This window comes from Cebus imitator, unplaced genomic scaffold (genome assembly GCF_001604975.1).
Source record: "Cebus imitator isolate Cc_AM_T3 unplaced genomic scaffold, Cebus_imitator-1.0 Scaffold59, whole genome shotgun sequence".
In the NCBI taxonomy this organism is placed as follows: Eukaryota; Metazoa; Chordata; class Mammalia; order Primates; family Cebidae; genus Cebus; species Cebus imitator.
The window spans coordinates 5,982,858-6,008,206 of record NW_016107374.1 but is presented as its reverse complement, the minus strand read 5'-3'; the positions used below and the strand labels follow the sequence as shown (position 1 = coordinate 6,008,206).

The 25,349-nt window shown below is 49.3% G+C and overlaps 1 protein-coding gene across 2 annotated transcripts in view; it reads left to right on the top strand.

Moving 5' to 3' along the window:
* TESC (tescalcin) overlaps positions 1-25,349 on the top strand; it is a 59,059-nt gene that overhangs the window by 13,230 nt on the left and 20,480 nt on the right. For both annotated transcript variants that reach the window (XM_017529543.2, XM_017529544.2), the window contains exon 2: positions 10,418-10,487. In XM_017529543.2, the coding sequence (XP_017385032.1) occupies positions 10,418-10,487 (70 nt within the window). The remainder of the gene's footprint in view (positions 1-10,417; positions 10,488-25,349) is intronic.

Genomic DNA, 25,349 nt, shown 5'->3' with positions numbered 1-25,349 from the left:
CAATGATATTAACACATCACATCTATTTCTAGGGCATTTTCATTGCCCCCTAAAAAACCTCACACCCATTAGCCACCACTCCCCATTTTCTGCTCCCCCAGCCTCTGGCGACCACTAATTTTTGTTTTGCCTATGTGGATCTGCCTGTCTGGGGCAATTCATGTAAATGGCATCTTGCAGTAGGTGGGCCTTGTAGCTCTGCATTTGCCCTTCGTGGAGTGTGACAGGGCTGCCTCCCTTTGTACTGCTTTATAACGTCTCATCACCTGGATGCACCCGTTTTGTTTATGTACTCACCAGTTGGTAGATGTTGGGTGGTTGCCACCTTTGGGCAATTGTGAATAGCTTGTGGTGGTTTTTCATGGCGTGAACAACCTCACAAGGGAGGAGGAGGTGCTGTTGTCATCTCCATATCATGGAGGAGGAAGCAGCCTCGGGAGCTCAGGCCAACAGCTGAATGGGACGCTGAGCAGAGACCCACAGCAGCCGCCCCGTTAGTGCAGTTGGGAGCTCACCCTTCCGTCCGGCCTAGCTCACCCTTGTATTCCGGGATTTCCTCTGAGTAGCTGGGATTAGAGGCGTCCACCACCACACCCAGATAATTTTTGTATTTTTAGTAGAGACGGGGGTTCCCCATGTCGGCCAGGCTGGTCTCAAACTCCTGACTTCATGATCCACCTGCCTTGGCCTCCCAAAGTGCTGGGATTACAGGCGTGAGCCACTGTGCCTGGCTGCCAGTATTTTTTTTAACCCAGCAGATTTCTGCCTCCTCTTAGTGAAAGGGGAAGATCTGGCCATCCGTGGCAGCAACTGGCTAGAGGGAATGGTGGCAGCCCCTGGGACAGGGTGGGGGCTCCAGTTCCTGCCTGCACACGCCCCTTCTCTTACTTAATGTCTTTCTGGCCCTGGGGACACTGCGATCCTCAACCCCACCTTGACAGCATCTGAGGAAGGAATTGGCTTCAATTGCCCCATCATGCCCAAGGTTAAATAGTTTTTATGTTGACACCTAATTCACAGCTCATAACATTCACCATTTAAAAGTGTACAATTCAGTGGCTTTTAGTATATTCATAGAGTTATACAAACATCACCATCACCACTGTCTAATTCCTTTTTTACCGTTTCGCTTTGAGATGGAGTCTTGTCCTGTCACTGAGGCTGGAGTTCAGTGCCTCCTGGGTCCAAACGATTCTCCTGCCTCAGCCTCCCCAGTAGCTGGGACTACAGGTGCATGCCAACACATTTGCTTAATTTTTGTATTTTCAGTAAAGACGGAGTCTCCTGTTGGCCTAGCTGGTCTCAAACTCCTGACTTCAAATGATCCACCTGCCACAGCCTCCCAAAGTGCTGGGATTATTACAGGTGTGAGCCACTGTGCTTGGCCACCACTACCTAATTCTAAAACAATTTATCACCCCCCAGAAATACCCATGGCCAGTCACTTCTCACTCCCCCAGCACCCACCAGCCCTTGGCAACCATCAGTCTACTTTGTCTCGCTGGATTTGCCTGTCCTGGGCACTTCATATAAATGGGATCATATACATATACACATGTGGCTCTGTATGTCTGGCTTCTTCTTGTAATTATTTCAAGGTTTATTCATGCCGTGGCATTTAGCAATGCTTCATTTCTTTTTTTGCTGAGTAACATTCCATCATCTGGATGTGCCACATTTTGTTCACTCATTCATTTGTTGATGGACGTTTGGATTGTTTCCACCTCTTGGCACTTATAAAGAGTGCTGCTTTGAACATTGGTTACAGGTTTCTGGTGTGTACGTACATTTTCTTTTATCTTGGGTATAGATGGAATTGTTGGCCAGGCATGGTGGCTCACACCTGTAATCCCAGCACTCTGGGAGGCCAAGGCAGGTGGATCAGCTGAGGGCAGGAATTCGAGGCCAGAATGGCCAACATGGTGAAACCCCATCTCTACTAAAAAATACAAAAATTAGCCGAAAGTGGTGGCATGTGCCTGTAATCACAGCTATTGGGGATCTGGAGGCAGGAGAATCTCTTGAACCCAGGAGACGGAGATTGCAGTGAGCTGAGATCGTGCCACTGCACTGCAGCCTGGGCGACAGAGCGACACGCTGTCTCAAAAAAAAAAAAAATTGTTTTGGAGTGGAGTGGAATTGCTGAATTGCTGGATCACATGGTAATTCTAGGTTTAATTAATTGAGGAACTACCAAACTGTTTTCCATGGTGGTTGTACCATTTGATATCCTTGCTAGTAATATATGAGAGTTTCAGTTTCTCTACAGCCTCGTCAGCATCTATGATTTCTTTTATTTATCACTGTAGTCATCATGGTTAAAAAATGTTTAACCCAAGTACAATTATACAAGTAATCTCCGTTAATTGCAGAGAAGTTAAAGGACAGATAACCAAACTTAGGGCTAAAGGGAGGAAAGGAGAGAAATGTTCTCTAACTCTACCTTCTGAAAACAGTTGACAACTATTATTTTGTTGTATACTCTCCTGTTTTTTCTTGTGCACGTGTGTACATTGTTACGAACTTCCACGTGTAAATGAGATCTTAGTCTGTTGGATTTTCCATGCAACAATGACATTTCCTGATGTCCCACAGTGTCTTAAAAACATTTGTAAAGTCTGTGTAGTATTCCGACTTCAGGATCTGTCTCATGTTCTGCGGCTCAGCATGTCCCCCAATTTCTTTTTGTTTTGAGAGCCTCTCGCTGTGCTGCTCAGACTAGAGTGCAATCTTAGCTCACGGCAACCTCAACTTCCCAGGCTTAAGTGATCCTCCCACCTCAGCCTCACTGGTAGCTGGGACCACAGGTGTGCACCACCAGGCCGAGCTAATTTTTTGACTTTTTTTTTTTTTTTTGTATAGATGGGATCTCCCTGTGTTGCTCAGGCTGGTCTTGAATTCTTGGGCTCAAGTGATCCTCCCACCTCAGCTTCCCAGAGTGCTGGGTTCATAGCCATGAGCCACCAAACCTGGCCCATTTCTCCCAGTTTCTTCCTTTTCTTTTTTGGAGATGGAGTTTTTGCTCTTGTTGCTTAGGCTGGAGGACAGTGGCGCGATCTTGCCTCACTGCAATCTCTGTCTCCCTGGTTCAAGTGATTTTTCTTGCCTCAGCCTCCTGAGTAGCTGGGATTACAGGCGTGCACCACCACACCCAGCTAATTTTTGTATTTTTAGTAGAGACAGGGTTTCACCATGTTGGCCAGGCTGGTCTAGAACTCCTGACCTCATGTGATCACCTGCCTTGGCCTCCCAAATTGCTGAGATTACAGATGTGAGCCGCTGTGCCCAGCCCCCCAATTTCTTAATGTTCTAAACTGGCAACCATGATTACTCTCGTCTGTTCATCTTTATATGCCTGTCTTAATTTCTCAGGATTTCCTCCTAGGGATCAAGTTCTGGTTAAAGGGTATATACCAGCACTGTCTAACACAAACAATGTGAGGTGTAATCATGATACATTTTCTAGTAGCTATGATGTAATTACATTGTATTATGTAATGTAATTCTAAATTTTCTCATGGACACATTAAGAAAAGTAAAGAAATTAATGGTGAGATGAATTTTAATGTATATTTTATTTAGCCCATTATATTTAAAATATTATCATTGTATCATATAATCAATATCAAAAGTTACTGCAGTCGTTTACATTCTTTTTTGTACTTAGGCTTGGCCAGCTGGCGAGTGGTTTCCACTTCAGCACCTCTCCATCTGGGCTCACCACCTTTCCAGGGCTTAGGGCCACTCGGACAGGCAGGTGTGCTCTTTCATGTTGAAGTTTTTTTTGATACAAAGTGACAGTTCACCTCCACCCCCAGAAGACCGGGCCAGTGAAACTCCCACCAGCCCCATGAACTGGTGTGAATTTCACTCAGGTTGAAATCTAAAATCAGAAATAATGAGGTCCAGCTGCCAGGAACCAAAGCCCATCTCTGCCCATCATCCCCATGGCAACTGTGACCTCGGGGCCCTGGAGAGGGGCTTAGAGGTGAGGAGCCAGGAAACTGGAAACGCTTCCAGCCCAGGAGTCCTCGAGGGAAAGACAGGTCCTTCCGTGGGCTTTGATGCTGTGATGCAGGCAGACGTGCATCAGATGCTTATGTGAGGGGCTCTTTTGGGGGCCAACAGTCAGGAGGTGGTTAGGAGGAAGCAGCTCACCAGGCACGTCGGGTTAGACCAGCTCCACCTGCCAGGGCCTGGGGTGTTCTGAAAGTCAGTTCCTGAGGCTTCAGAAATCATCCTTTCTTCCAGTTACTGTGCCAGAGGAAGAGGAGTCTTGCCTGAGCTATGAGCTGAGCCTTTGGCTCCAGGGATTTGGGTGTCAAAATGAGTGTTCCAGAGATGGGAGGTTGTCTTCCTAATCCTTTGCTTTCAATCAGGCAGGACAGAGGGCATATGTGTGTGTGAGTTTGCATGTGTCTGCGTGCACTTTTTTTTTTTTTTTGGAGACAGAGTGTTACTCCATCACCCAGGCTGGAGTGCAGTGGCGTGATCTCGGCCCATTGCAACCTCTGCCTCCTGGGCTCAAGCGATTCTCCTGCCTCAGCCTCCCGAGTAGCTGGGATTGCAGGTGCACACCACCAGGCCTAGCTAATTTTTGCATTTTTAGTTGAGACGGGGCTTTACCATGTTGGTCAGGCTGGTCTCAAACTCCTGGTCTCAAGTGATCCACCTACCTCTGCCTCCCAAAGTGCTGGGTCACAGGCGTGAGCCACTGTACACAGCCTTGCATGCACTTTGGATGCAGTTAACTGGAAACTCTTCGTAAGATAAACTTGGACTAGGATGATTTATGTACCTCTTCCTGTCTGTGGGACCTTGGGCACATCTCAGAGCTCTCATCTCTAGAATGAGCGTAGAATCATACCTACGTAACAGAACTGGTGAGAGGGTGGCATCAGCCCAGGCTTATCCAAGTAGAGTTGAACACAGACGCCAGGACACGGTAAATGCTCAGTTAATGTCTGCCCTTGTTGTTATGATTTATGCATGTAATTTATTTTTTAAATGTCTTTATTGAGATATAATTCACACACCATGAGATTCACCCCATTTAAACTGAACCCCATAGTTTTAGTATAATCACAGGGTTATGCAACCATCAAAACAATCTAATTTTACAACATTTTTATCTGTCTCCAAAAGAAACTCCAGTGCCCATTAGCAGCGCCTCCCCGTTCTCCCTCTCCAGCCCCTCCCCTCCCTGGCCTCAGGCATCCACTGGTGTACTTTCTGTTTCTGTGGATTTGTCCATCTGAGTATTTCATGCAAATGGAATCATCCAGTGTGTGGCCTCTGCAGTGGCCTCTTTCACTCACCAGGATGCTTTCAAGGTAACTTGTCTTTTTTTTTTTTTTTTTTTTTGAAATGGAGTCTTGCTCTGTTACCCAGGCTGGAGTGCAGTAGCACAATCTTGGCTCACTGCACCCTCCACCTCCCAGATTCAAGGATTCTCCTGCCTCAGTCCCCTGAGTAGCTGAGATTACAGGTGCGTTCCACCACACCTGGCTAAATTTTTTTTTTATTTTTAGTAGAGATGGGGTTTCACTATGTTGGCCAGGCTGGTCTCAAACTCCTTACCTCAAGCGATCTGCCCACCTCAGCCTTCCAAAGTGCTGGGATCACAGATGTGAGCCACCATGTCCAGCCATAACTCATCTTTAATAGTGGTTTAGGTGCATATGTTTAGCTGTAATTTCTAATTATTATTTATCATCAGATCAGTGTATTTTTGGGGTTAAGTGATCAAACAGGGAGACAAAACAAGAAAACAAAACACAAAACAGAATGTTTTTTTATTTTATTTTATTTTTTTTGAGACAGAGTTTCGCTCTTGTTACCCAGGCTGGAGTGCAATGGCGCGATCTCGGCTCACCGCAACCTCCGCCTCCTGGGCTCAGGCAATTCTCCTGCCTCAACCTCCTGAGTAGCTGGGATTACAGGCACACGCCACCATGCCCAGCTAATGTTTTGTATTTTTAGTAGAGACGGGGTTTCACCATGTTGACCAGGATGGTCTCGATCTCTTGACCTCGTGATCCACCCGCCTCGGCCTCCCAAAGTGCTGGGATTACAGGCTTGAGCCACCGCGCCCGGCCAATGATTTTTTTAATACACGTTTTCTTATTTCTTTTTTTGAGATGGAGTCTCCTTCTGTTGCCCAGGCTAGAGTACAGTGGTCTGATCTCAGCTCACTGCAACTTCCACCTCCTAGGTTTAAGTGATCCTCCTCCTTCAGCCTCCCAAATAGCTGGGATTACAGGCGTGCACCATCATGCCCGGCTAATTTTTATATTTTTAGTAGAGATGGGGTTTCACCATGTTGGCCAGGCTGGTCTTGAACTCCTGACCTCAGGTGATCCACCCGCCTCAGCCTCCCAAAGTGCTGGGGTTACAGGCGGGAGCCACTGTGCACAGCCTGAGCTATATGTTTTCTGGGCAGACAGTTCAATTTGTGGGTCTGCCCCTCTCAAGGTCAGTGACCATGTTGGCCAGGCTGGTCTCAAACTCCTGAAGGTCAGTGACCTTGAGTAACTTACATTCCTTCTGAGCCTCAGTTTGTTCTTCTTTAAAACGGGAATTGTATGTCCCTCATAGGGCCATGGAAGGGACTAAAGAAAATGATGTGTGCCTGGGACACGGTACTCAGCCAGGGAATGACTCAATAACGATATTTATGAGATCTCTCTGCCATCCAGATGGATCATGTTGTAGGCTGAAAAACTTTCTTACATGACTAATACATATACATTGTATATTAGAGAAAAATGGGAAAATATAGATGAATCGAAAGGAAGACAGTCTTTAATCCCGGTATCGAGATGAGAAATAATAATAATTATTTCGGGGAAAAGAATTCCAGGATATTTAAATTACTTAAATACATTTGTATATTTTTATGTCTTTTCCACAAGAGAGAGTTGTGCTCTCTTGGCAGCAAGCTGTTTTCAGACATTATATGTGGAATGTATTTCTGTGCAAATACACAACTGTCACTATTAAAGGCACTATACTTAAAAATTTTTTTTTCTCCCTCTTGCACTCTAAAGGCAGTATACTTTTAAAAAATTGGCTAGATATTCCAAAAAGTGTTCGACTAATCTGTTTTTTGCTTTTTTTTTTTTTGAGACAGAATTTTGCTCTGTTGCCTAGGCTACAGTGAAGTGGTGTAATCTCAGCCCACTGCAACTGCCACCTCCTGGGCTCAGGTGATTCTCCTGCTTCAGTCTCCCAAGTAGCTGGGACTACAGGCGCCTACCACCACCCATGGCTCATCTTTGTATTTTTAGTAGAGATGGGGTTTTACCATGTTGGCCAGGTCTCGAACTCCTGACCTCAAGTGATCTGCCCGCCTCAGCCTCCCAAAGGGCTGGGATTGTAGGCATGAGCCACCCTGCCCAGCCCCAGTCTGCTTTTGATAGTCACTTAGGGTGAGTCAAATTTTAAGCTATTTAAAGAATGCAAAGTTGAACACATTTATGTATTCATATTTTTGTACCTGTTGTGTCTATTATTTTTAGGATACGTTCCTGCCAAGTGGAATTACAATTTTTTAAACATTTTTATTTTTTGTTCTTCCCAGGCTCCTTTAGTCAGGGAGGAATAACACATTTTTTTTTAATAGTAAACTTTTTATCGTGACATAGTGCACATCCAGAACAGTGCATCACTCATGAGCATGCAGTTTGAGGTTTCCGAGAACACAACTGTGTAAACTGTGCTCAGATCTAGAAACGGAGCATTCCTAGTACCCAGACTTCCCCTTTGCTCTCCGTTCCAGTCACTCCTCCTCATCTCATCCTCCAAAAGTCATTTACAATGTTCACGTCATCCACAGGGCCTCCCTTCAGACCGCCACTATCTTGACCTCTAACATCGTAGTTGAGTTTTGCCTGTTTTTGAACTTTATGCAAATAGAATCATAAAGTATGTACGCATTCCTGTCTGGCTGCTTTTTGTTTTGTTTTGTTTTGTTTTGAGATGGAGTCTCACTCTGTCTCCAGGCTGGAGTGCAGTGGTACAATCTCAGCTCACTGCAACCTCCACCTCCCGGGTTCAAGTGATTCTCCTGCCTCAGCTTCCCGAGTAGCTGAGACTGTCGGTGTCCGCTACCATGCCCAGCTAATTTTGGTATTTTTAGTAGAGACAGGGTTTCACCATGTTGGCCAGGCTGGTCTACATTTCTTGACTTCGTGATCCACCCGCCTTGCCTTGGCCTCCCAAAGTGCTGAGATTACAGGCATGAGCCACCGCGCCCAGCCTCTGTCTGACTGCGTTTGTCTGTGAGTATGTTGTTCATTTTCATTGCTGTGTGCCCATTGCTTGATAGTACACATCAGCACTCTACTCTGCCATTGTTGGGCATGTGGGTTGTTTCCAATTTAGGGCGATTTCAACGGCACCGCCATGACATCTTTATACACATGCTTAGGTGAACAGAAGTATGCATTTTTTGTGTATGTACCGGGGAATGGAATTGCTAGGCGATGAAGTATGCCAGTGTCCTTACTGACATACCTATGATATAAATGGCCGTATTTTCCTGCGGAAAGGTAGAAATTGCACTTTGATGATTCACCGAACCGTTCTGAGTGTTGGTGGCTGCATCTGTAACAAGGGGATACAGCCCCTCCCCGAGTGCTGGGAGGAAGAGATGAGCTTATCATTGGAGCCATGCCCACAGTAAGTGGGGAGCCCTGACTCTAGGTGGGCACCCTTAATGAGCTGCTGGAGATGCTTGAGAATTCTGAGCTGTAGATTTTTGAGGAGCCTGAGGCCAAAAAACAATGAGCAGGAAATGAGGTGACCAGTTGGTCCCAGAAATTAGCTGTCTCTGTAACAGGAGGAAAACAGTGCTTAGGGGTAGGGAATGCTGGGAGGATCGAGGTCACAGCTCCCCAGTCCAGCCAGTGTTTTGGAAAGGTTTGCATGAAATATGTATAGTCCCTAGGAGCCAGACCTAAAGGCCTTGAGCACCAAGGTACTCTGAGCAGACAGGCGATGTTACTTCGTGGGGAAGGCTGGCTTTGGGGTTGGACAGACTTAGAGTTCAGCCCCAGCTCTGCCCCTGTGTGCTGTGGATCTTAAGTGCTCTCTGAGCTGCAGTTTTCAAATTACAAAACTGAGGTAATAGCCGGGTACAGTGGCTCAGGCCTGTCATCCCAGCACGTTGGGAGGCCAAGGCGGGTGGATTACTCGAGGGCCAGGAGTTTGAGACCAGTCTGGCCAACAGAAACCCCATCTCTACTAAACATACAAAAATGAGCTGGGCATGGTGGCACATGCCTGTAATCCCAGCTACTCAGGAGGCTGAGGTGCAAGAATCGCTGGAACCACAGAGGCGGAGGCTGCAGTGAGCTGAGATTGTTCCACTGCATTCCAGCCTGGGTGACAGAGTATGACTCTGTCTCAAAAAATAACGACGACAACAAAAACCTGAGATAACATCCACTCACTTATTGAGTTGTTTTGATAATGAAGTGAGAAATGCAGATCATTGTTTAATATCGTGCATTTTTTTAGAGACAGGGTCTTGCTCTGTCACCCAGATTAGAGTCCTTCCATTTCTTGGCTCCACCAGATTCGCCATACATTTCTCACTCTATGTCTCCCAGATCACGTCCCACACCAGCCCATACCCTTGTTTCCTCTCCCTACTCATCTGTCTCTGAGTCTGTGACTATACAAAGACCCTTTCTCAACTAGGAAAAAACCCATATTCTGGAGCAGAAGAGGAAGGGTCAGACAAGCAGATGCAAGTTTCTCTAGGCCTGGGGTGGTGGCTCATGCCTGTAATCTCAGCATCTTGGGAGGCCGAGGCGGGCAGATCGCTTGAGTCCAGGAGTTTGAGACCAGCGTGGGCAACATGGTGAAACCCTGTCTCTCTTAAAAAAAAAAAAAAAAAAATTAGCCAGGCATGGTGATGCACGCCTGTAGTTGCAGCCACCCAGGAGGCCGAGGTGGGAAGATCACTGGAGCCCAGAAGGCAGGGGCTGCGGCTGCAGTGAGCTAAGATGCCAAGGTCGTGCCAGTGTACTCCAGCCTGGGTGATAGAAGTGAAACCCTGCCTCAGGAAAAAAAAAAAAAAAAAAAAATGTTTCTCTTTAGTGGACTAGGAAGGTCAGAGGTTGGGAGAATGGCCTGGTTCATGACTGCTCTGTCTCGGGAGCTTTTAGTACTAGTTGTATTGTCATTACTAAGGCAGTTGGAGCTGATCACTGCAGAGCTGCGTTTCTGGGAAGAACGGGAAATCCTTCCTCTGCTGCTTCGCCCGGCGCTCGCTTTTGCCGTGGTGGGAGATGCTTGTAGAAGAGGTGCAGCAGCCGGTGGGGATGGGCAGAAGAGTATCTGCAGCCTCTCCCTGCAGTCAGCGATGTGTTTTTCTGTCTCATTTCTCTCTCTCTCCCCCACTTCTCAGTCTCATCGGATCAGATCGAGCAGCTCCATCGGAGATTCAAGCAGCTGAGCGGAGACCAGCCTACCATTCGGTAAGATCGGCAGCGGGTTTGGGTGCCGGGTAGGTCCCTCCCCTCTCGGATTTCTCGTTCTGTTTCTTTCCTTGAATGCCGAGTGGCTCTCCAAGAGCCCCTGGGTTGCCCCGTTTCCTGCAGCAAAACCGTAGTTGTTTTAATGCTTCTGGTCTCTTCTAAGACAAGAAGTTCCCAAATGGTGAGGAAAGAAGCACTCGTGTTTCTATGAGGATCACACAATCATAAATTACAGCTAGCTTGGAAGTGAGGAAGGGCTCTTCAGCCACCCCCTGCCCTCCCCTGACTTCCTCACATGGAATGTACTTAGAATCTCAGACGCACATGAGGACCTGTTAGATTCCAGGACCCTGCCAACTGCCGTGACACAAAGATGAATCAGTTGTGGTGCAGCCCCAAGTAGGGGCTCGGGCCGTCATCAGAACCCCCAACTCCCCTGCTTCAGGGTTAGTTCCAGCCTCAGGTAAGGTGAGGGTAGCTGCCTCAGATTTCTGTTAAGGAAAATCAACACTGAGTAGCTGGGATTACAAGTGAGTGCTGCTTGAATTACTTGCAACTAGGTCAGTGAGAGGTCCTTGTCAGTGAGTTGGTCATCACACAGAGCTCATGAGGAAGCTTCAAGTTGAACAAATTTCTACCATAAACTTCTAACAGGCGTAGTTTCCTAAATAAGCATTCAGGGTCTCAAGGTTACAGTTTGTTGGAACTTTGAAAGAAACCTTTTAATACTCCAGGAAAACTTCCTTCTTAGTAAACAGACTTAAATTTCCCCTAGGTTTTATGGAAACTGACATGTAAATATCTATTTTCTCTTGTGTGTCTAAACACAGGCGTATTGTAAATCCAGTTCTTTTTTTTTTTTGAGATGGAGTCTTGCTCTGTTGCCAGGCTGGAGTACAGTGGCACAATCTCGGCTTACTGCAACTTCTGCCTCCTGGGGTCAAGTGATTCTCCTGCCTCAGCCTCCCGAGTAGCTGGGATTATAGGTGTGCATCACCACACCCAGCTAATTTCTTTTTGTATTTTTAGTAGAGAAGGGGTTTTACCATGTTGGCCAGGATGGTCTTGATCTCTTGACCTCGTGATTCGCCCCCCTTGACCTCTTAAAAGTGTTGGGATTACAGGCGTGAGCCACAGCGCCCAGCCTATATTGCATTCTTAAATTAATTTCCAGAGCTCAGATTCTGACGATCTCATGGTTCTTATGGCCCCTGGTCTCAGTTTGATTGCATCCAGGGCTGACTTAAAGACAATTAGAATTTATACCTATAATTTTACTTATCTTGCCCACCTAGCCCAGTGGAGGAGAGAGACCCCAAGCCCAGGGGAAGAGTCACCTGTCTTCTCATTGGCTCTGATGGGGTCACATGCCTGAGTCTGAGCCAACTGTCATGGCCAAAGACCAGACCTGCAAATGTTTCCCCCAGAGCTGTAAGGGCCGGGGGCCTGGTCTCAGTTTCCTCCACGGGCAGAGATGGAGGGTGGGTGGTTTCACCAGGGCAAGGTGAATCCTCCTGGGGCTGTAGGCTGAGGAGTTTGTAGGGTGACATAAGTCAGCAGGGCACTGAGGTGTAAAGAGAAGGTAGCACATGTGAATACTGGATGTTGGAAAACAGTGTCAAGGGGATGCTTTGCTTATTTCCTTAGAGGTTCATGAGCAGCCTGGGCAACGTAGCAAGACCCCTCCTCTACAAAATATTTAAAAATTAGCCAGGGTGGTGGTGCACACATGGAATCCTGGCTACTTGGGAAGCTGAGGCAGGAGGATCACTTGAACCTGGGGGTTCAAGGCTGCAGTGAGCTGTGAGTGCACCACTGCACTCCAGCCTGGGCGACAGAGAGACACCCTGTCTCTTAGAAAGTTCGTGCACATCTGCTGTGCACTGGGTGCTTGGTACCTATGCTGGTAGTTGCAGCCGCCGTGGAGCTCACAGTGGAGGATGTGGGAAGGCAGAGCCCCTTTGTCCTCGAGCAGTTTCCCAGCAAGTGGAACCCCCAGCCCTGTAACAAATTGCCTTGGACTTATCGTTATGCATCTGGCGTTAGATGCATCCAACCTTGGGTGGTGAACTTTAGGCTCATACTCTACATGCATAGAGATGCAGAGGCAAAACCCCAGGCTTCGGAGTCCAACTGTGTTAGAATCCTTCATGCCATTGGCTGTGTGACTTCGGGCTGGTCACTTTGTTTCTCTGAGCTAGTCTCCTCATCTGGAAAGTGAGCGTGGTCACCAGGGATTTGATTTGAGCATAAAAAATGAACTGTGGGGCGGGCTCTGTGACTCAAGCCTATAAACTCAGCACTTGGGGAAGCCAAGGCTGGAAGATCGCTTGAGCCCAGGAATTCAAGACCAACCTGGGCAACACAGTGAGACCCTTATCTCCAGAAAAAAACATGAGCAGGTGCAAGCAGGGCAATTTAGCTCTAAGCTGCGCTCACAGGCATTTGGCAAATGGGGCTGTTATTATTCCACCCCATCCTGAGTGTTTGTCTGAGTGTGGTGGGAACCCAGATGCTGTGTGAGGAGGAGGATGTGCTGCCATTGGAGGCCCCGCCCACTTTTAGGTTCTAGGCACTAAGCCCTGATGCATTGCCTAGCACCCCATCATAGGCTTATGGGGTGACCTGCTAAAATGGTGTTCCCCACAACAATTTTTTTCCAACTTGAGTGTGTTTGGATCACCTGGGGATCTTGCTGCCATGCAGGTTTTGCTTCTGCAGTCTCAGGGGTGGGGCCTGAGACTCTGCATTTCTAACAAGGGCAGCGGTTGCCCAGCACCGTGGACAGTGCACAGTAGGTCCTCCAGGGTTGAGTGGGCAGAGCGTCCTCCTCCTGCATACTCTGTGCTGATGGCGCCAGACTCCTGCCTTCCAGGCCTCCCCTGCCCAGGCTCAGCTTAGAAATGTGAGCTGTTGGTCCTGCCCTGCCACCCCAAACCCTGTTTGCCCCTCTCCTGTACACCCATCCCCAGGACTGCCCTTGCACAAGCCGTCAGTGTGTCTGCATGGCAGGATCATTCAAAGGATCCAGTGAGCAGCCCCTGCTTAACAGCCCTCAGCGGCTCCCTTGTGCCATCAAGGTCATCTTTGTGCTCTTTATGTGGGCCTCACAAAGGTGTGTAGATGCTGGCTTCTGCTTTATGAGGCCTCAGTGTGGACCACATCCTCCAAGATACCTCTCCTGCCCCCTGAAGCCCCACAGTCTGGGGGTGCCCCATCCCCACATTCACAGCACAGAATTCTAACTGACCTCCATCCCCTTACCCCAGCAGACTGGCTTCTTACGGGGGTAGGAGCTGATCATCTTTTTCCCTGGCCCAAGTGCTGAGTCCGGGGCCTGTAACAGTAGGTGCTGTGAGAGTAGTTAAATGAGTGAGTGAAGGGATGAATGAATGAAAGGAATGAGGACTGAATATAATGACTAACAAAGTTCTTGACGGCACAGGAAGCATGGCACACTGAGGCCTGTTGCCATTAATAGTACTTCCCTCGTTAGGTTTACATAATCCAGGTGAAAGAATTTAGCAGCGGTCCTGGCATGTAGAAACAGCTCACAAATGTAAGCTCTTATTATTTGAAGCTGTTTTATGTGCTACACAGCAGGAGTGTATTCTTCAGTCTGTTTTAAAATTTTTGATAGGGTCTCACGTTGTTGCTCAGGCTGGTGTGCAGTGGTGCAATCTCGGCTCACTGCAGCCTTGACCTCCCAGGCTCAAGTGCCCCCCCTGCCTCAGCCCCCTCAGTAGCTGGGACTACAGGTGTGTACCACCTTGCTAATTTTTCGTATTTTTGTGGAGATGGGATCTTACCACGTCACCCAGGCTGACTTCAGTCCTATAGAACCCCACAGGAGGTAGAGGTAGGGACGCTCACTTTCCCTATTTTACTGATGGGAAAGTAAAGCTGGAGAGAGAGGCCATGTATCCGGCCCTGGGTCACACAGCTTATAAGTGGAGGAGCTGGGATTTGAACCCAGTGCCAAGATCCTCCCGTAGGAAGCCGTGGGCATTGCCTTGATTTGCGAGTGGCCTCTGAGGACCTCAGTCTCACTGCCTCAGTGCAGGGGTGTGTTTGTAATTCCCGTCACCACCGCCCTGGTCTCAGAGCTTCAGTCAGTTTCAAGGTTTGTGTCAGCTGCACATAGTGACAACCCTGGCCCAGCCTGCAGGAAGGAGGTGACAGACCACAGCTTCTTATGCAAACAGGCCTACAGGAAGGGCCTCCTCCCAGCCTCCCAGAACTGCTTTGCCTAATCCTAATCCACCCTCCAGGGCCTCCCGAAGGGAGATAGGGCAGCTCTTCAAGGTTCCCCTGAGCTTTCCTTACCCGTCTTCGCCTGAGCAGCCCTGGTTTGGGAACTGGTCCCCAGTGTTGTCCCCACTCTGCCAGGGGTTTTTTAAGTGACCCCAGGCCTGGTCTTCAGCCCTCTCAGATCCCTGACACGTTTTGGAAGCTGTCCGACAGGCCACAGCCCAGGGGCTGTGCTGGGGTTTCAGAGCATGGACAAAATTCATTTTCTTTCTGGGGACATTCTACCACATGAGCATGGCATTGATTGGGGTTCCTAGTGAAGACCCCTGGCACCCCACTGCAATCTGCGATAGGGGAGAGGGTGCCACTCCCTTTGCCCTCTCCCTCTTAGAAAGCAAAGGGCCCACGTGCTTATCAGGATCCCACAGGAGGCTTGTGAAGACCTTGAATGCAAAAGGCCTTTTAAAAACGATCATTCAAAACCCACAGGCTTTAGATGCAGATGAATAAGATTTGTAAGTTGCAAGTTACGCTTAAAAGCTGAAAGAAGAATTGAGTTTCTAAACGTGCAGCTTGGCAAATTGAATATAGCTTTACAAACTCCCATGAGGCAAGTGATGGACCAAAATTGATTTTATTTTTAAGCCACCGTTGCTTATCTGTGTTGGGTCTGGTCCCATCTCTTTCCAAGGTCATCTCAGGACATCCAGGGGAGGGTTCATCATATGGCCTTGAAAGCCCCACTTCAAGACTTTACTTTTGGATGGGTTCTTTATGGAACTCAGTTCCTGATGTTTAGAGCATTCATATTGTTGGCTGGGCATGGCGGCTCACTCCTCTAATCCCAGCACTTTGGAAGGCTGAGGTGGGAAGATCACTTGAGGTCAGATGTTCCAGACCAGCCTGGCCAACATTGTGAAACCCCGTCTCTACTAAAAATACAACAATTAGTTGGGTGTGGTAGTACGCTCTTGTAATCCCAGCTACTCGGGAGGCGGAGCAGGAGAATTGCTTGAACCTGGGAGGGGGAGGTTGCAGTGAGCTGAGATTGTGCCACTGCACTCCAGCCTGGGCGACAGAGCGAGAGAGAGAAAAAAAAAAAAAAAAAAAAAAAAAAAAAAAAAAAAAAAAAAAAAAAAAAAAAAAAAAAAAAAAAAATTATTTTGTTATATTCCCTTTTTAAAAGAGGTTACCCCAAAACTGAATATGCTTCAGGATCCTCAAGACCTGAATTCATCCAGACCACAAACCACTGAGTTCTGTGGCCTCTTGGCAAAACACCTGAACAGGGAAAAAAGGAATATCTACGGAATTCTAACACGCTCATTAGCTTCCTACCATGGAGGTGGCCCTTTGTCCTCAGAAATTTTCCTGCAAGTGGAAGAGACCTCCAGGTAAACCTGTTAAAAGGTCAAAACTTTAGATAATGAAGGAAATGAAGAAATGGCTTCTTGCACTTTTTCCTTCTCTTGTTGGGCCCCTTAACTGGTGAACGTTTTGAACAGCAATTTTTAACTTCCTGATAGCACACTGGCAGGCTTATAAATGCCAGATATAGACGCTATGGAATACTTCGGACATGGTGGTCAGGCCATTAGGAGGCTTGATTAGATAAAGCCACATTACAAAAATATTTTTAGATTCATCAAGCCATTGAATGTGGAGTAATTCCAGAGGTAAACACAGCCACAGACGTGCACAGGGAAGAGAAAAGGACTCCGTGCTCCGTGTCGAAGGCCACCAGCATGCAGCCCTATGTTCTGATAGCTCAGACAGCGGGGCATCAGCATAGCTTCCTCACTCCAGGTCCTGTTTTTCTTCCCTCAACAGTGTTCTTTTTTGTTTTCTCTGTGACAGTCTTGCTCTGTCACCCAGGCTGGAGTGTAGTGGCACGATCTTGGCTCACTGCAACTCCCCCCTCCCAGGTTCAAGCGATTCTCCTGCCTCAGCCTCCCAAGTGGCTGGGATTACATACACCCACCACCACACCCGGCTAATTTTTTGCTTTGTTTTGTTTTTGAGACAGAGTCTTGCTCTGTCTCCCAGGCTGGAGTGCAGTGGCATAATCTCAGCTCACCGCAAGCTCCGCCTCCTGGGTTCAAGTGATTCTCCTGCTTCAGCCTCCCAAGTAGCTGGGATTACAGGTGCGTGCCATCACACCTGGCTAGTTTTTTGAATTTTTAGTAGGAACAGGGTTTCATCATGTTAGCCAGGATGGTCTCGATCTCCTGACCTCATGATTCGTCCGCCTTGGCCTCCCAAAGTGCTGGGATTACAGTCATGAGCCACCGTGCCTGGCCCAATTTTTGTATTTTTAGTTAGAGACAGGGTTTCACCATGTTGGCCAGGGTGATCTTGAATTCCTGACTTCAGGTGATCTGCCCACTTTGACCTCTCAGATTTCTGGGATTACAGGCCTGAGCCACTGTGCCCATCCCCTCAGCAGTGTTCTTACCACTGCTTTGCCATTTTTGAAGTTAGCACAGGGTGGGCCCAGTGTGCAGCTCACACCTGTAATCTCAGCACTTTGGGAGGCCGAGGGGGAAGAATTGCTTGAGTCCAGGAGTCTGGGCAACATAGTGAGACTCCATCTCTCAAAAAAAAACTTAAAAATTAGCCAGACATGGTGGCATGCACCTGTAGTTCTAGCTACTCGGGAGGCTGAGGTGGGAGGATGGCTCAAGCCCGGGAGATTGAGGCTGCAGTGACCTGTGGTCTCGCCACTGCACTCCAGCCTACGTGATAAAGCAAGACCATCTCAGAAAGAAAAAAAAGCACAGGGTTGTGTGCAGAAACGGGAGCCCAGCTGCCATCAGCTGAGTGCTCGCATGTGCCAGGTGCTGGGCTCAGCACTCACGTAGTCTCAGGAACCCTCTGAGGTTGACGTTATTATCCCCATTTTACAGCTTAAACAACTGAGGCTGAAGAAGTTAAAATTACACAGTAGGGCCTCAATTCGAAAGCAAAGCTGGCTCATTCTAGAGCTGTGGCACCAAACTACTGCAGTGATTTGCTTTTCACACATCCCCTTTTCATCTAGTCACTTTGCTTTGCTTTTAACCTGCCTATGATATGACCGCTTTTTGAAAGGGTGGGGCAAGGTCTCGCCCTGTTCAGACTGGGGTGCAGTGGTGCAATCATGGTTTGCTGCAGCCTCCAACTGCTGGGCTCAAGCTGCCACCCTGCCTCAGCCTCCTCAGCTGTAGCTGGGACCACAGGTGTGCACCACCGCATCCAGCTAATTTAAAAAACAAAATTTTTTTTTGTAGAGATGTGAGCCTTGCTATGTTGCCCACGCTAGTCTCAAACTCCTGGCTCAAGCATTCCTCCTACCTCAACCTCCCAAAGTGCTAGGATTATAGGCATGTGACACCGTGCCTGACCTCCACAGTTTATTTTTTTTAGAAATACTATACTCACAAGGAAGCTGCTGAGGCCCGCTGTTTCACCATCAGAATTTGATATATTCCAAAGGCAGGGAGTCTTCCCTGTAAGACTCAGCTAGGATGATGCACGTTCACTTAAAGAAGAAAACCTGCTATCGTAGCTGTAAAGCTGCCCAGAAGAGACAGCGGGAGTGAGGCAGCTGGACTCGCACATCTGCTTAGGTGAGAGTGTTAAGGCAGACTTGAGGAGGAGAGCCGCCAAGGGGATAGTTTGGTGTGAAAAGGTACGGAGGCGTTCCCAAGGCCGAAGGCAGCTTTCCAAACAGCCTTAGTTTCATTAGCGGCTACTCGCGTATAAAACTTTTATAGCGATTCTTTTCCCACGATGGTCAGTACTGTCATGGTCCTTGCTTACAAGCCTGCAGGTGTCTAGGGCCTTGTGTGTGGTGGGTTTTAGAGCTGAGGATCTTGTGGGGCTGAAAAGGGGAGGTTCCCCCTCCCCTCCTGGGGTGCTTCTGTTGTGACGCTTGTGTGCTTGAGGGGTAGTCAGAGACAGAACACTAGCACATCAGGCGGTTCATGCTATAGCATGAGAAATACTAAAGGTCATCTGGGCGCAGTGGCTCATGCCTGTAATCCCAGCACTTTGGGAGGCCAGGGTGGGCAGATCACTTGAGGTCATGAGTTCCAACCCAACCTGGCCAATATGGTGAAATCCTGTCTCTGCTAAAAATAGAAAAATTAGCCAGGCGTGGTGGCAGGTGCCTATAGTCTCAGCTACTCGGGAGGCTGAGGTAAGGGAATCTCTTGAACCCAGGAGGTGGGGGCTGCAGTGAGCCAAAACTGCGCCACTGCACTCCAGCCTGGGTGATAGAAAGAAGAAGAAAGAAATACGCTAAAGGAAGGAAATGGGGTAGACAGACACCCCCGGAACCCTAGGGAGGAGAGGGTCCTTGGGGTAAGTTGTCACGGAAGGCGCCCCGAGGATACCACATCTGGGCTGAGACCAGGAGAGACGGAGCCGGAGCCAGTGTGTGAAGAGAAGAGGGAGGGAGCTGTAGGCAGAGGGCCCAGCACAAGAGGGGAACCGGAGAGTGGGGGCGGATCGTGGAGGGTTGCCTTGGCCGAAGCAATGACTTGGGCTTTCTTTGTCCTTGAAATAAAATGCACAGATGTGGCCTGAAACACCACCTGTATGTTAGCTCCTGCTTAGTTTTTGATCTTGCTCTGTCGCCCAAGCTCACGTGCGGTGGTGTGATCTTGGCTCACTGCAGCCTCAACCTCCCAGGCTCAAGCAATCCTCCTTCCTCAGCCTCCCGAAGAGCTGGAACTTATAGGCATGTACCACCATGACCGGCTAATTTTTGGATTTTTTGTAGAGATGGGGTCTTGCCCTGTTGCGCAGGGTGATCTCGAACTCCTGGGCTCAGGCAATCCACTCACCTGAGCCTCCCAAAGTGCTGAGATTAGAGGTGTGAGCCACTGTGCCCGGCCAGATCCTCCCAGGACCTCTCCCCTGAGCTCCTTACAGAGCAACTGCCTATCTACTTGATATCCAAATGGCATGCTGCTTAACATGCCCCAAAGCAGGCCGGGGGCGGTGGCGCATGCCTGTGATCCCAGCACTTTGGGAGGCCGAGGCAGGTGGATTACGAGGTCAAGAGATCGAGACCAGCCTGGCCAACGTGGTGAAACCTTGTCTCTACTAAAGATACAAAAATTAGCTGGGCATGGTGGTGCATGCCTGTAATCCCAGCTACTCGGGAGGCTGAGGCAGGAGAATCGCTTGAAGCCAGGAGGCAGAGATTGCTGAGATCATGCCAGGCACTTCAGCCCAGACAGAGCAAGACTCCATCTCAAGAGGAAAAAAAAAAAAAAAAAAACCCAAAGCAAGCAACTCCTCACCCCTCCCAGAGGTCCCCCATTCCTCTGCGGTGAGTGGCAGCTTTACAGTTCCCTACGGTGTCACCTTTGATTCCTCCCTTCCTCAGCCCTGCCTCCAGTTCATCAGCAAACTGCCATTTCTACCTCCCAACAAGCCCAGGATTTGCTGCTTCTCTCCCTTTCTTCCTCTGCTCCTCCACCCCGCCCCCATCCAGCCGCCATGGTCTCTGGTCTTGGCCACCACAACAGCCCTCTCCCTGATCCCCCTGTGTCTGTCTTCACTGCCCCCCACCATCCAGGCTCATAGTCCTGTGTGGGAAGGTCCTGTGAGAATGTCTCTTCTCTGCTGAAGATGTTCTGTCTCACCCACGGGGAGTCAGAGCCACCGCTGAGGCCTCTCAGTGTCCTGCAGGCCCCTGCTACACTCATCTCCCCAGTTCTTTTTGCCCGAGTTACATGAACATTCTTTCTGTTCCCCCCATTGTCAAATGTGCCCTGGGAGTCGAGAACCTCCCCTCTTTCAGGTCTCTGCTCAAATGTCACCTTTGTCCCTGTGGCCTTTCCTGACCACCTCATTTAAACTCATACCAGCCTCCTGTGGTCCCCATCCCCCTTTCTCTGCTGAATTTCTCTGCAAAGTACTCATCACTGCCTGAGCTACTCTTATTTCCCACCTTTTTTATGCTCTCCTGGATTCTCTATAAGGGACCGTGTCTGTCTCGTTTACCTCTGTAGCTGGCACCCAGAACAGTGCCTGGCTCCTAGAAGGGGCTCAAATGCTTGTCGCTGAGTTGCTCCCACTGTAAGAAGGAAATGCCAGGTGTCAGGGGAAGTTGGGGGCTGACAAGGGGAAGGGACAGGGATGAGGAGGTTTTTTCCCCTGGGGGAATGGTCTTGGTGATGTTACCCAGCTTTTGGAGGAGGCATTTGCCAGGGGCAAAAGGACCAGGCCTTTCTTGCCAGACTCTTCTGTGCAAAAATGTGGTTAGGAGAATTGCCTGGTGCATTTGGGCAATTCCAGGTACTTTGAAACATTGAGGGATTAAGAGGCCAGCATGCGCATGTGAATTGCGTTAAAATGCAGGTTCTGTAATCCCAGCACTTTGGGAGGCCAAGGTGGGAGGATCACTTGAGTCTAGGAGTTCAGGACCAACCTGGGCAATATATTGAGACTCTGTCTTAAAAAAAAAAAAAAAAAAAAATTAACTGGGCGTGGTGGTGCACACCTGTAGTCCCAGCTGCTCAGGAGGCTGAGGAGGGAGGATCACTTGAGCGTGGGAGTTGAAGGCTGCAGTGCGCCATGGTCACACCACCGTATTAACGCAGGCTCTGATTCAGTAGGTCTGGGGTAGGGAGAGATGGCACATCTCTAATAAGCTCCCGGGTGATGCTGATGCTGCCGGCCCAGGAACCACACTTTGAGTAGCGTCGCTACTGGGAAGACGTGTGCTGAATGACACGCAGCCTTTGCCTTCAAGAGTTCCTGTGGGGCCTCAGTTTCCCCACTGTGGGAAACAGCAAAGCTGAACGGTGAGCGCAGGAAGGGGAACTCAGCGGGGCGTTGGGCAGGCAGCCCTGCGGAGGAAACACCAAAGTGGCCTCCCTCAGTGCGGGGAGCCCAGGTGGGTGGACAGCGGGGGGCAGGAGCTCCAGCCTGAGAACCTGGGCCTGGCTGCACTCGCCCTTTGGAGGTCGGTTAACCTTGTGGTAGTTGGAGGAACTGGGCAGCTCTGAGCTCAATACCCCTAGAGAGAACTCTGCAACTGAGCTGCGCCCCAAAAGCTGCCGGAAACCAACCCAGACCACGAGGCTTGAGGAAGAGCCCAGCAGAGTCCTCGGTGGTGTTTTGAGTCGGGTCCTTCCCTTCTTGTCGGCCTGACGCTTATCCTGCCCTCTTCCTGGGTCCCAGATGGGGCCTCTTGGGCTGGGGGCTGGGTGGGAGCAGATGGTGAAGGAGGAGCTCTCTCGCTCTTTCTCTCTCTTTAAGGTAAAAACACATAACCGGAAGGAAGTGGTAAGAGTAAGGAAGCACATGAGATGGTTCGAGCCAGCGGTGGGGGTCAGAGCTGGAGTTCCGTGCCAACTCTAGCTGTGTGACTGTGGCTTAGTCTCTTTGCCTCTCTGGGCCTTGTGTTCTGGTCTGTAAAATGGGATCATCATTGTTGCCACTTGTGATTATGTGGGGTGATTAAGTGTGCAGTGCTTAGGACAGCTTGACGTCACAAGAGCCCTTCGGGAATCCAGGGGGACATTGTCATGAATGCTCTGGGGATTGCGTTAAAATGCAGGTTCTGTAATCTCAGCACTTTGGGAGGCCAAGGTGGAAGTATCACTTGAGCCCAGGGGTTCAGGACCAGCCTGGGCAATAAAGTGAAACCCTGTCTTTACCGCGGCTCAAGCTCCCCACCCCGGGGAGACCTGGAAAGTGTGTGGCTCTGGAGCCCTCATGGACAACCCCCTACACTGATGGTCACTGGGGCAGGACCACTGGCCACTGAGAATCGGCTCCCGCCGAGGGCAGTGACCTGCCTCAGCCCTGGGCTCTAAGGTGAGGCAGAGCCTGTTCCCATGGCTGCAGCCTGGGCTGAGAAACCTTCAGCGGAGCCGGTTCATCCAGCCCAGTGAGGACCTGGGGAGGAAGGAAAACAAAACTGACACGATTATTGATGGAGCATGAAACTGATGAAACGGAAAGGTTAGCCCATCCTAAGCGCTGGACTGAAGGCCGGTGCTCTTCTTGTTGAAAAGGGATGTTGACAATTTTTAGGGAAAGTCCCTGAGGGCCAGGCTCCATGCCACTGCCTAAGCCAGCCGGCATCGTTCTTAACAATGAGAAGTGGCTTTATCTCTCTGCCTCAGTTTCCTTATCTTTAAAATGGGTGCGGGCCTGGTGCAGTGGCTCACACCTGTAATCCCAGCACTTTGGGAGGCTGAGGTGGGCAGATCACCTGAGGTCGGGAGTTTGAGACCAGCCTGGCCGACATGGTGAAACCCCATCTTTACTAAAAATACAAAAATTAGCCGGGCGTGATGGCGCACATCTGCAATACCCGCTACTGAGGAGGCTGAGGCACGGGAATCACTTGAGCCGGGGAGGTGGAGGTTGCAGAGAGCCGAGATGGCACCACTGCACTCCAGCCTGGGTGACAGAGCAAGACTCTGCCTCAAAAAATAAAAAAAAATAAAATGGGCATAACTACCTACTTTATAGGGTTGTTGCGAGCCCTGTGTAATAATGTAAAGCTCTTAGAACAGTACCTTACATTTTGAGTGTACATAGGTTAGCTGCTATTATTATTACTGCTGTTAATACTGCTGCAGCAATTACTGATGCTGCTGCCGCCAGTATTACTGTTATTATTTTAAAATTAAGAGCTCACCCTGAGTCAAGCAGTCTGCTCAGCCCTTATGTGGATTTCTCTCATTTGATCACGTCAGCCCCATCATGCTACCTGGATATTCCTATGATCCCCATTTTACAGATGAGAAATAGACGAGAAATCCACGGCTTGGAGATGTGCCGTGACTTACTCAAGACCACGTGCCTGGCGAGGGGCAGACCTGGGCCAGCACTGCTCTCCCCACCTCATGTTTGACCGTAAACCATCCCCTTTGATATGGGAAAGATTAGGTCTGCACCCATCTCACAGATGGGGAAACTGAGGCTCCAGGAATCCCTCTGGAGCTCCACGTGGCCCCTTTCTCAGTCAGGGATCTGGGCTTTGGAAAATGGGTTCCGTTTGGCCAGCCAGGGAGAGTAGGGAAGCAGGGTATAGGGGGTGAGAGCCTGGCTGGACTCTGCTTGGGCTTCCAAGCTGGCTCTTCCATGCCCCCACTGGGTAAGCTGGGTCCCGAACCTCTTTGTGCTGAGCCTGAAGTGTCAGGGATAGTAGGCTCCCTCGTGGGGTTACGCCGGCAAACGAGATGTCTCCGGCCAAGTCGTTTGCACACTTGTGAGCTGCTGTCGCTGTTATTGTCATCGGATCGGATCGTGATTTCGTAGAATGTGATCATCTCCCCTGGTAACCTTGACTCATTCAGGAATCTGGTCTCTCTATTCTGCCCCTTCCTGTGGTCCCCTCCCACTAATGAGGAAAAAGGGCAGGACATCTAGCTGTCTTCGAGCAGTGAGGGTGGGACCTGTATAGAAAAAAGCGTGTGTCACACGCCGAGGGACTTTCACAGACAGAACATGCAGCAGAATGTTCCCGGCCCCCAAAAGCCCCTTGCCCTCCCTCCTGATCACCCCCAACTCCGGGGTGGTTCCCCATCACCCTGACTTCTAGCTGCAGAGGTTCGTGTTGTCACTTTTTGTTCTCTATGTAAATGGAGTCATAGTGCAGTAGTACAGTGGTTCTTTCTTTTTTTTTTTTTTTTAAAGACTTAGAAAATTTTAACAGCTTCATGGAAATGTGATTAACATATTATAAAATTCACCCATTGAAAGTGTGTGGTCCATTTTAGAGCACCTCAGAAAGAAGCTCTGTACCCGTCAACCTCCGTCCCCAGCCCCTGGAAACCACACCTCTCCACTGTGTTTCTCTTTCCTGGATGTTTCCATAAATGGTGTCGTACACCAAGGGGCCTTCTGTGTCTGGCTTCTTCCACTGAGCAGCATGTCCTCCAGGCACAGCCATGCTGTGGCGTGGATTAGAACCTCGTTCCTTGCCAGGTGCAGTGGCTCACACCTGCAATCCCAACACTGTGGGAGGCTGAGGTGGGTGGATCACCTGAGGTCAGGAGTTCAAGACCAGCCTGGCCAACTAGCGAAACCCTGTCTCTACTAAAAATACAAAAGTTACCTGGGCATGGTGGTGGGCACCTGTAATCCCAGCTACTTCGGAGGCTGAGGCAGGAGAATCATTTGAACCCGGGAGGCAGAGGCTGCAGTGAGCTATCATGCCACTGCACTCCAGCCTAGGCAACAAAGTAAGACTCTGTCTCAAAAAAACAAAATGAAACAAAAAACCTTGTTATGGCCAAAAAAAAACCCTTATTTTTTTCATGGCCAAATAACATCCCCTCTCTCCCGGCCAGCTGTCCAGAGTCTGCCTCTTTTTTTGGAACTGGGTTCCTGGGAATCTAAAACATGAGTCTTCCCTGATGCAACTCCTGGCTTTGGCCAGACGCCACGAGTGAACTCAGCCGAAAGGCCTGGGTGGGAGGGACAGGAGGCCATGCCGGGGACACAGGGATCTGGGAACCAGGGCCAGGTCCTGCCACGCCTCTCCATGCCTCCATCCCCACCGTCCAATGCATAAAACAGGGCAGCACAGGAGCCAGTGAGGCGTTCGTGGAATCTTCCAACTCAGACAGCTTGGAATCTCTGTCTGTTTTGCCT